General features: G+C 39.2%; 1 protein-coding gene across 5 annotated transcripts in view; it reads left to right on the top strand.

Moving 5' to 3' along the window:
• Positions 1-12,202, top strand: part of EDIL3 (EGF like and discoidin domains 3) — a 55,819-nt gene that overhangs the window by 30,681 nt on the left and 12,936 nt on the right. For all 5 annotated transcript variants that reach the window (XM_078779857.1, XM_078779858.1, XM_078779855.1 and 2 more), the window contains exons 4-8: positions 2,706-2,831; positions 5,303-5,416; positions 8,904-9,085; positions 10,558-10,713; positions 12,000-12,144. In XM_078779857.1, the coding sequence (XP_078635983.1) occupies positions 2,706-2,831; positions 5,303-5,416; positions 8,904-9,085; positions 10,558-10,713; positions 12,000-12,144 (723 nt within the window). The remainder of the gene's footprint in view (positions 1-2,705; positions 2,832-5,302; positions 5,417-8,903; positions 9,086-10,557; positions 10,714-11,999; positions 12,145-12,202) is intronic.

Genomic DNA, 12,202 nt, shown 5'->3' with positions numbered 1-12,202 from the left:
CTGACAAGGTAGATCAGACATAGTTTACTCGCCTTCGAACTGTCTAGTTCCCAGCTAAGCTATAAACGATCATCATGGTGGTTTTCTTAAACAGGATGTTCAATAAAAACAGAGTGTATGTACACCGTTTTTAGGAGGGGACTTGAATTTGGCTGTCCCATGTGCTAGCATTCACTGGTGGCTTAAACATCCTGTAAGACCCTCTTGTGAAAGGTAGGCCCATGTGTGCCAGTACCCGAGCCTAAATTCCAAATTCCTGTCTTGTCCTTCATGGACGTTGCATCATAAACTCAGTATTTTTACCTCCACCACCTAAAGTGGACGGACGTTGTTTTCACATCTTTTTGATCGTTTGTGAGCAGAATATCTCAAAAGGTTAAGGACAGATTAGGACTAAATTTGCTGGACAGGTTTAGTGTGCGACATGGACGAATTGATTCGAATTCGGTGAAAATCCGGATCCGGAACACTGAACAAATTGTTCGTCTGGCACCCTGAACACTAGTACCCAGAACAAATTCCAAATTCCTGCTTTTTTCTGCCCCAGTCGAATGTTAGAAGATTTTGGCCAGTCAGTTTGGAAAGACTTTGGCAAAACTTTCCCCAGCCGACTCGCAAAGTGGGAATGAATTGGGGCTGTTAAAGGAGGACTCTGGCCGTGGAATTGGAATTTGACTTGGCCTATGGCAGAAAAGGCCCACGTGAGATATTGCCTTGTTTTATTCTTTGATTATAGTACCATCTCATTCCTATATCATCGTATTCAGAGATTTCCTTTATTAGTCCCCTACCGGTGTACACCGGAGGGGACTATAGGTTTGCACTCCGTCCCTCCGTCTGTCAGTCTGTCCGTCTGTCTCTCAGTCCATCACGCAAAGAACAGTTTTCCGGACTTTTTTTCTAAACTCTTAGTGCTAATGATTTCAATCTCGGTACATGGTTTCCTCATGATAAGTTACAGATCAAGCTCGAACTTCACGACGTTTCGATTATTTTTGACAAGGTTATGGCACTTTGAACTTTGGTAATTTCCCCAACAGTTTTCCGGACGACAGACTGCCGGTAGGGGACATGTATTGCAGCGCAATACTCAGAATGCTTGTTTCATCTCATTAAATAGCTATTCCAAACAACAATGGTAAAAGTCTATTATACTCTTCCTTAAGTTGAAAGTATTCCATAGTTCAGCTACACTCAAAATCACTGGCAGAATTTGGGGGAGGTCAAGGGGGGAAAAGCCCCCACCTTAATTTTTTTCAGTAGTTTACAATTAAAATAAAAACATCCCATATTTAAATGTAAGTAACGAAGCAAAACGGAACTAAAGTGCGTGGATTTCTTCCCCCAGCCACGGCAGATATCGTGGTATTTGCATCGAGTGACGTGATTGGCTGCATCATTTTTTAAATCGCATTAACAACTTTGAAATTTGTGATTTTTCACAAAGGATTTTCACAAATGAAGCCACTTCGGAACGAAGCTTTTCTGCAATGAGACGGATTAGAAACCGTTTGTGCTCAAGCATGGGTGGAGAAAGATTTTCATCACTGACTCTTCGTCATATAGAAGGCGATTTAACTGTGAAGCAGATTCCAGCGAATATTGTGGACGTTTACGCTAACCAAAGGGAAAAACGATTGTACCTACTTTAGTCATTAAGGTAAGAACAGTATTTATATTAACACAATGTTTATACTTTATGTATGTGTATCACCGGGAGACATGATTCATAAAGTACTCGATTTCTTTTTTTATTGAAGAATTTGTTGTTATGCTAATAGTAATAGTTATGCTAATAATATTCGTTGTAGCTGGTAAACATGTCAAACTAGAAAGCATCTGAAAATGCAAAGCCCATCCGCATCGGTTTGTATTCAGAGGTCGTCCTCTTCTTCTTCCGCCTGCTCAAAATAATGAAAACGGTTTTAAAAAAAATACAAAATGAAAATTGATGATTGTATGCAGCCTTGACCTATCATCTTTAGACCTAAAAAACAATCCGTTTCTAGCTTTCGATTGGTGAAGCAATTCTGTGACCCAATATGCAAATTCTTAAAATTTCAGGTCGATCAGATGAAAATTGGCAATTTTATGTGATTTTGACCTTTTGACTAAAATTATTAATTTGCCTTCATATTCTCACAATAAAGCTTTGTTGAAAATTTGATGACAAAACTCAAATGGTAAAAAAAAAAGTCATATATACACACACACACACACACACACACACACACACACACACACACACACACACACACATACATTCACACATGCTGTGCAGTGGACGGGCTAAAAATTAGGCTAAAACAAAAAACAAGGGTGATTACATAATGAACATAAACTGTATTTGTGATTTCACGTACACTGTAACTACACTAACAAACGGTTATTTTGGAAGTCAGACCCATTATTAATATTAAGTCCCTGCCCCCCCCCTCCCACGCCCCCCCTGCCCCTCAAATAGAGAAGTCAAACTATGAAACTATTAATTATGTTGAAGACAAGATATGACACCATGTAATTCTTTGTGTCGGAAAAGAATTACATTTTGAAATTCAGGAAGATGACCTCATGCATGATCATTACAAACACAAATTATATTGCCACATTATTTTATTGGTTAAATCTTCACGATTGATATTAGATATATGGATTGTATAGGTTCCTTAGAGTGCACCGTCATGGCTGGTTGTTATCCCTTGCAGATCTGTGCGTTCCAAACCCCTGTTATCATGGAGGAGCTTGTGAGAAAGTACTCCCACGCGGAGACAGCTACACTGATTTCGACTGCACGTGCCAGCGAGGTTACCGAGGTCATCGCTGCCAAATAGGTGAAGTACATGGTGGGACATGTAGTGAAGAATGTACACCTGGTCATGCTTTACTATGTAGTTGAGGTTTCCAGGTTAGTTTGTGGTACCAATACCTGTTCCTGATTAACTTTTAAAGCATTTAATGGTAATAATCAGGAGAAACTCAAACTCTCCCTGGTTTTCTGGAAGTTCTTCCGATTTCTCTGTGCTCCTGGTACCTTCCAAGAACTCCCGGTTTCACAAGGATCCCAGTTATCGATCACTTTCGTGCACCTCTTCCTTCGGTCACGTTTACGTCTCGCATCCGATGCAGTGCTAAAGTTGTTATGCGATTGCTGATTGGCCCCTTTACGTCCAACATAGGCCAATAAGAATGGTCGATTTTGGTCATTCTTATTTGCTGTGCGAAATGCCATTTAATTGTCTTTCCACGGCAAAAAATATTGATAAAGAAGAACACCACAGAAGAAAGCGATTTCTGCATGCTGAACAATACTATACAATGTGGAGATTTCATAAGAAAAAAAGAAAGGAAAACCTGTGGCTACTGATCGCATCATTGCTGGAAGAGCGGCTGTGCCGCTGATGCAGTGCCACTGTTTCCAGTATGCTGGTAATCATTTTGCCAACCTCGGAATGATGACAGACCGAGTCAATCCACCTGGTGTAATTTAACGGCACGACAGGGGCTCAATTTCAAGACCCCAATATCTTAAGGGTGTAGTACTGGTGAAAAATTGAGAAAACTACATAGGTACCTTTGAGAGGCCTTTACACAAAAACAAAGTCAAGTTAATATCTAATTTTCAGTTTTTCTTGAAAGATATAATCTTGGCTTTAACTCAGACCAGTTTCAACGCTTCTTTGTCATATTACATGCATATAATTTGCATAAATTAGACCGTCAATAAAAAACAAGGAAAAACAAAACACATTTCTACTTCAATCTTCTATGTCACCTATCATTCTTTTCACACAAAACTTGGTACATGTATTATACATGTGTTACTCTACTACCTGATGAGAGGATTTTGTGAAATTATGTCAAATGTTCACTAATTAGCTAATTATGCCAATTACCAGATAAAACTTGGTTGTCCTTCAATAAATCCACAATGGCTACGCCTATAAACAAAAGCCTTCATCATTTTAAAGGAAGTGATATTCTGAATATCCTGTCCAAATTTCAGCCCAAAAGAATGATGCAAATTTAAAGTTATAACAAATTTCATGCAAAATATTATATTTCTTGTAAATTGCGTGTAAAGATAACAATAATTAGGGGTACTTCTATGACCTCTAATAGCATGGTTCTTGTTTATAAGACTATAAGGAAACTGTTCAGCTTAAAAAAAAAAAAAAAAATCAAAAAAAATCACCTGTTCACCAGTACTACACCCTTAAGGCAGCTACTTTGACTTTGGGGAACACAATGGGTGCCGGAGGTGCCATCTAGTGGCAGCGCGTTTGTCTTCACATTCAGTGAGGCATCTTTATGGCAAAATATCATTCCTTCCCCCATGGGATGCTAACACACAGGGTTTGTTTGGACTCTATCCTTTAAATGCTGAGCCTCAAGCGAGGAAGTAGTATTATTACCATTTTAAAAGCCAGGTATGACTCGGCCATGTATGACTGGCCATTGTCTCGTGTATGACTATGGTCATGACTGTCTCGGCCACACGTATGTATGAGTCGGCTCGGCCACATGAGTCACATGTATGACTGGCTCGGCCATTGGTCATGTATGACTTGGCCAGGTTGGAATTGAACCGCCGACCTCCCAGACTCAGACCTCGAACCACAACAGCAGTGATTCTGGTTACTCTATTATGTTGTACATTAAATAATTTGTTGAATTGCACAGTAAAACTGCAATTAGCTGGTATTATGGGGTTTTTTTTATAAACAATGCAAAGTGGGTGCTGTGTAAAGAGAACCTACACAATCTCCCTGGTTTCATCCATTTGCAGTCATAGAATCAACATTATTATTTTCTTGCCATTTACAAGTCCTATCGGTCAATCCTGTCTTGCACGCTGCTTGGTTGTAGGAAAAAAAAAAAAAAAAAAAAAAAAAAAAAAAAAAAAAAAAAAAAAAAACTTTACTCCAAGACAAATTTGAGGAAGACTCAGAATTTACTCTTAAAATATATTCCTTTGGGGACATAGGCAATGGGCATTCTATAGATGGTTGTATTATCGGCTCATTGAATGTACAATGTTTTAGGGAAGAGATAAAAACTGTTATTTCATCATAAACCAGTGATTATGTGTATGTCAAGCTGGTTATTACGAAGGAGATCTCTGCTGCATCTGGAGCATCTCAGCCTATTTGGGCAAAGCTGCGGCATCACGAGCAGCTGATTGATGGAGACGAAATTTTGGACTTTGGCACAAGGAGATAACAGCCAAGAGTGAAACATCAAAAACAGATTGCTGTTGCTGGTCACTTCACTTAATGTTGATAAATACTTCACCTTTCCCCAGACATCAATGACTGTGAATCGACACCATGCCTCAATGGTGGAGTGTGCACCGACTTTGTTGGGGATTACCGATGCCATTGTACTGCCGAGTTCTTGGGCCGGAACTGCCAGCTTGGTAAGCCTTTATTTCGTTTGTTATTGAGGAAAACTGTTTAACTGTGCTTCTTGGTGGTTAGGTATTGATATCGGATGTACTGCTGCATAAACCAAGTCGATACCAATAGGCTATTGAAACAAAATTGTTTTGTATTTTGTATAATGATGTGACATGAATCAGGAAATAAACTGGGAAGTAAGATCTGCTTAATAGATTGTAAACAAAGAAAAGGTCAAAGCAAATCCATTACATAAGCTCGAGTGTTTGGTTCTTTGTAAGCGACATTTTGTTATTCAAATGTTTGTATGTACAAACTCCCGATATATATATATATATATATACACATTCACGTGAAAAAGCAAGTACACCCCATGGAAAGTTTTGACTTTTTCAACATATTTCAACATACAGCTATTTGATCTTCATTTCAACAATATTGACATATATAAGGTGATATAATATAACAAATATCATGAAACATTTACATTTTGTCATCCATTGTATAATTTTAATAAACATAAATGCAAATTTCGCATGTGGAAAAAGTAAGTACACCCCTACATTTATCACTACTTTAAATACCTAAAATTGGAATCAGGTGCACCAGCTCAGGTGCAAATGATTAGAACATTGTTAGAGAGGATCTTGGAGGAACCTGTCTTATTTAAACCTCAGACATTTCGTTTGGTTTGCTCTTTGTTGTTGAAGTGTGTGGCGTCACCATGCCTAGATCAAAAGAGTTCTCTGAGACCTTCAGAAAGAAGGTTATAGATGCCCCCGAGTCTGGGAAGGGATTTAAAAACATCTCCAAACAATTTGAAATCAATCATTCAACTGTCCGGAAGATCATCTACAAGTGGAGAAGATTTCGAACAATTGCCAACTTGTTCAGGCCAGGCCGCCCCAGCAAGTTCAACCCGAGGGCAGACCGCAAGATGCTGAAAGAAGTCTCTAAGAACCCCAGAATGTCATCACGGGACCTACAGGTAGCTCTTGCCACTGTTGATGTCAAAGTGCACGAGTCTACCATTAGAAAGAGGCTGAACAAATTTGATCTACATGGGAGGTGTGCCAGGAGGAAACCTTTGCTGTCCAGAAAGAACATCAGGACAAGATTAAAGTTTGCCAATGAACACCTCGGCAAAGACAAGCACTTCTGGAACAATGTTCTCTGGACAGATGTCAAAGGTAGAGCTATTTGGCCACAGTACCAGAAGACATGTTTGGCAAAAACCAAAGACAGCATTTGACCACAAGAACCTGATACCAACTGTAAAGCATGGTGGTGGAAATATTATGGTTTGGGGCAGCTTTGCTGCATCAGGGCCTGGGCAGCTCACCATCATATAATCTACTTTGAATTCTTCATGGTACCAGAGGGTGCTTGAGGATAATGTGAGGCCATCTGTCAGAAAGTTGAAGCTCAACCGAAGGTGGACCTTGCAACATGACAATGACCCTAAACATACCAGTAAATCCACCAAGGAATGGCTGAAAAGAAAGAAATGGAGGGTTCTGGAATGGCCAAGTCAAAGCCCGGATCTAAATCCCATCGAGATGTTGTGGGGGGATTTGAAACGAGCTGTGCAGGCAAGAAACCCCTCAAATATTGCACAGCTGAAAGAATTCTGCATGGAGGAGTGGGCAAAAATTTCTCCCAGTCGATGTCAGAGACTGGTAGACAGTTATAAGAAACGCCTACTTGAGGTTGTTTCTGCCAAAGGGGGCAATACCACCTATTAGAGCCAAGGGTGTACTTACTTTTTCCACGTGCGAAATTTGCATTTATGTTTATTTAAATTATACAATGGACTACAAAATGCAAATGTTTCATGATATTTGTTATATTATATCACCTTTATCTATCAATATGGTTGAAATGAAGATCAAATAGCTGTATGTTGAAATATGTTGAAAAGGTCAAAACTTTACATGGGGTGTACTTACTTTTTCAAGTGTAATATATACCTATATATATAGTGTAATATATATTTCAAGTGTAATATATATTATATATGCGTGTATATATACGCATATATAATTAAATAAGTAGCAGATGTAGCTTCAAGACGGGTGATCTTTAATTTTCAACATGTCTTCTTCTTAGTCTACAAGAACAGCAGGCATGCATATAAGACAGGTATACATGATGTTGACATATGAATAAAATACATACAAAAAGAAGAGTATCATTCACGCTTTCCCACCTTCCTCGAGTTCAACGAAAATAAGCTGCAATTTCCAGTTACAGTTTACGTCAGTTTGTACACGTGTACATATATAAGCACATATTCATATACTGTTTATATTTATATAAATACACTGCTTACATTTGGTAACGACATATATAAATGTAAAAGGGATGTTTATGAAAAATGAATTGAATGAGTTATGGTGAATGAGTTGGATGAGTTGAGGTTGATTGAATGAGTTGGGACATCCGTCGTCAAAATTTATGTCATGAGGGAATTTTGTCCAAAGTTTGTGTTGTCCAGAAGACTCACGTCTCACGTGGTGTGTGATCGATTTGTAATTGATCCGATGGCAGAGATTTGAATATCGTCTAAAGAATGATCCGGTTGGTTAAAATGTCTTGTGTAAGGTAGAGATTTGTCCTGATTGGTGTGAAAGTTACTGGTCTCTGGCCGTGTGTTATTAAAGCGTGTGTCGAGTGTGTTCTCAGTTTTTCCAACATATTGTTTGGTGCACTTTTGACAAGTGATTAGGTATATCACCCATTTAGATTCACAGTCCATATCGGAGGTGATGGGGAACTTTTGGCCAGTCCTCGAACTGCAGAATTGGTTTCCTTCTAATAATTACTTATGAATAATACAATTGTGATTCATATAACATCATACATACCTGGCTTATATGCATGCCTGCCGTTCTGGTCGACTAAGAAGAAGCCTAAGAAGTTACCTGTTGGTCGAAAATTAAAGATCGACCGTCTTAAAGCTACGTCCGCTACTTATTTAATTTCTTCCGATTATTTATTTAATGCAAATGAGGCACCCTGCTCGTATTGTGGAGTTTCTGCTATTTCTCAGTTTTATATGTACACATATATATACACACATATATATATATATATATATATATATATATATATATATATATATATATATATATATATATATATATATATATACTTTTTTTTTGTTGTTGAATGATTGATTTACCTCTAGCACTTGCATTTGAATTTCTTCTAGACCTTCTCTTGGGCTAATAACGCAATCCTTTGTGTTGGAATTTGACCGCATGTTGAGTCGGTGGCAGAATTGTGGATTACTAATCCATTATTCAATAAGCATCAAACATTGATTCTGTCATTATTGCAGGCTCAAGCTTATCAAGATAAGGGATAAACTGATTATTGTTGATAAAGATGACGGCAAAACACATCAACTTCCACTCTTTAACAAAACCCCAAAGGTCCTGGGTTTACATGATTAATATCTAAACATATTTGCGAAGCAAATTGCCTGCACGTAATCAACCACAGGTTGCTCATCACCGCTGGGCTTGGAGAGTGGTCTGATTCGCAACAACCAGTTAAGAGCTTCTTCGTTCCACTCCGCCATATTTGGACTGCAGAAATGGTTTCCACACAATGGACGCCTCAACAATCGGGGCATGGTAAACGCCTGGACTCCCGATGACTGGGACTACATGCCCTGGATTCAGGTTTGACCTCCCACATCCTTCTTCCAACTCTATATGAATCCATCGGATATGGCATGCTAATTAATGTCTTCTTTTAGTCCAGGTGTGTCCCTCTGCAATCATGTAGCCGTAGCAGATTCTATGTTTTCTTCATTAATCTTTCTTGAGTTGCACCTTGGTCAAATAAACCATACCAAAGGATGAAGTATATTGGGTTACCAGTGGAATGCTTGCACATTATAAGCAATAACAAACCGTGCTTCATATGTCGGTACATAATAAATAGAAGATTTATGATTATAGGCAAGCATCACCGACCTGCTGTTCGATATAAATTGAGGTTTTTTGTTGGGTTTTTTTAACAGATGCATTTACAGTTTTTATGTAAATTTTCATTGAGGTTTTCGTTTGAGTTTACAGTTATAGAAATTACAATTTTGAAATGCTAGATGTCGATTAAGGTTTTTTTAAAACGGATGCATTTACAGTTTTTATGTAAATTTTCATTGAGGTTTTCGTTTGAGTTTACAGTTATAGAAATTACAATTTTGAAATGCTAGATGTCGATTAAGTTTTTTTTTTTTTTTTTTTTTTTACTGATGCATTTACGGTTTTTATGTAAATTTTCATTTACAGACGCTTTTTCTTCTTTTCCTTTACGGACTTTATTGTCATGTTTATTTCACAGTTTACATTTATATAAATTACAATTTCCAAATATTAGATATCGATTGTGTTTTTTAATGGATGCGTTTGTGGTTTTTACCTCCACCACCAAAGGTGAATGGAGGTTATGTTTTCACCCCTGTCTGTCCGTTTGTCTGTCCGTTTGTTTGTGAACAAGATATATCAAAAAGTTGTGGACGGATTCGGCCGAAATTTGACAGAGAGGTAGCGTATGTGACAAGGACAAAATGATAGATTTTGGTAAAGATCCGGATTCGGATCCGGCTACTAGAATTTTTAAGTGATTCTTCACCATTGGGAGATAGGGCCAAAAACGATACAAAGCAGGATATTTCAAAAAGTTGTGGACGAATGATTTTGATTAAATGTGATTCTGTATTGTGATTTTTCTGGTCTACTCTGGGATACAAAACGTAAACTGTTCACCTGGCGGAGGTATGCTCTCTACTGAGTGCCGTTCTAGTTTACATACTTTTTCATTTACGGACCCTTTCCGACGGTTCTGTGATGTTTCCCGGTGTACCGGATTCGACATCCTTCGGCATGCCAAATTCCACCTTTCTACAACACCGGAAGGAACCGAAAAATTAATATCAGTCAAGTCAGTCAGTGAGTCAGTGGTTGGAGTCAGGTTTACATATATATTGGGTTATGGAGGTATGCACTTGGAGATGCGGAGTACATGGATATCGGGAAATCACTGATTGGTGCATTTCTAAGGCTCCATCGTCAGTTATTAGTGTGAAAGGAGCTTTTATCACTTGACTTCCATCAAACTGTTCATTTGTGGCCAACATATACTGCAGGTTAACCTTGTCAGAAGAATGCGACTGTCTGGCATCGTGACTCAGGGTGCAAAGCATTTTGGAAGGCACCAATATGTGCACACTTTCACACTGGCACACAGCAATGATGGCAAGGAGTGGACCTTTTGCAATGATTCCAAGACCGGCAAAGATAAGGTTTGTGACTCAAAAATACTAAATCACAGCAGAACACATCGAAGTTTCTCCCAATTTTTGTTGTTTATTTTTCTTATGGAATAAATGTGTGTTCTTCATGAGGTTTGGTTAGTCCTTGGATGTACCCCTTACCTAATTGTGAACATCGTTTTCATTGATTCTACAAAGACCCAGCATATTATCTCTGCCACCGAGGGTTGACAGAGGTTATGTTTGTTTGTCTGTGAGCAGAATATCTCAATAGGTTATGGATGGATTTGGACGAAACTTGGTGGATGGGTTGAGTAGGTGACAAGAACAAGCCGTTTAGATTTTGGCTCTGGTCTGGATCAACAACAACACAACAACATGCATTTTAAAAGCCCATTTTCCCTGCTAGAGCGGGGGTTAGCCTTGCGGTCCCCATGACGATCTTCTCCATTTTGCCCTATTTTCTGCATCTCTCCTTGTTAACCCCCTTGCCCGCATTTCTTTTTCCACCATCTTTAGCCAAGTCTTTCTCGGTCTTCCCCGTCTTCTACTTCCTTCTACATTCATTTCCGTCACTTTCATCCTTCCGCAACACATGACCAAACCATCTCAACCTGTGCCTCTTCACAGCATCAATCACAGGCTCTATTCCCATCATCTTTCGCAATTCATCATTTGTCTTCCTCTCTCTCAACGATACTCCGCACATCCGTCGAACCATTCGCATTTCCACCCTTTCCAACCTTCGTTGCTGCTCTACGTTCATTACCCATGTCTCGCTCCCATAAATCATAACACTTCTCACACATGCAGCATACACCTTTCCCTTCAGCTTCAACGACACTCCCCTCATCATCAGCACGCCACTCAGTTCCCGAAACGTCTTCCATGCACATCTCACTCGAGCAACCGTTGCCGAGTCTGATCCACCTTCTCCATTCAGCATGTCTCCGAGGTAGCAAAATGTTTTCACACCTTCCAGCTTCACGCCGTCTCCAAGATCCAACTCAACATTTCCTCCAACTGCAGCTCCCTCTGTGCACACCTTACATTTGAATGTAGATCCAGATCCAGATCCAGGTCTGGATCCAGATCCAGATTATCACGGTGATACAAAACGTACACTGTTCAGCCTGGCGGAGGTTTGCGTTCTACCGAGTGCTGTTCTAGTTAGTGTTGAAATAGTAATATTACTCCGGGTTCAATGCAATCTACCTATTACATAGGAAATGCTTTTGCAGTTGTCAATGTAATATAAGAAGAAAAAAATGACTTTAATCAGCTAAGCATTTGTGTGGTCATTTGGCCCCAAACAGGTATTTTTGGCTAATAAGGACAACAACTCTCCCCAGCGGAATCTTCTACAACCAGCCATCAAGGCATCGTACATCCGAGTGTTTCCCCAGACCTGTCGTAAACGCTGCTCACTACGTCTAGAGCTACTCGGCTGTGAACTGACTGGTATGTTGACTGTTAAGGCCCACATACATAATTACCAAAACAAAAATGGCAAAATTCT

This window comes from Myxine glutinosa, chromosome 6 (assembly GCF_964187855.1).
Source record: "Myxine glutinosa chromosome 6, kmMyxGlut1.1, whole genome shotgun sequence".
Taxonomy (NCBI): Eukaryota; Metazoa; Chordata; class Myxini; order Myxiniformes; family Myxinidae; genus Myxine; species Myxine glutinosa.
This window is presented reverse-complemented; position numbering and strand designations above follow the sequence as displayed.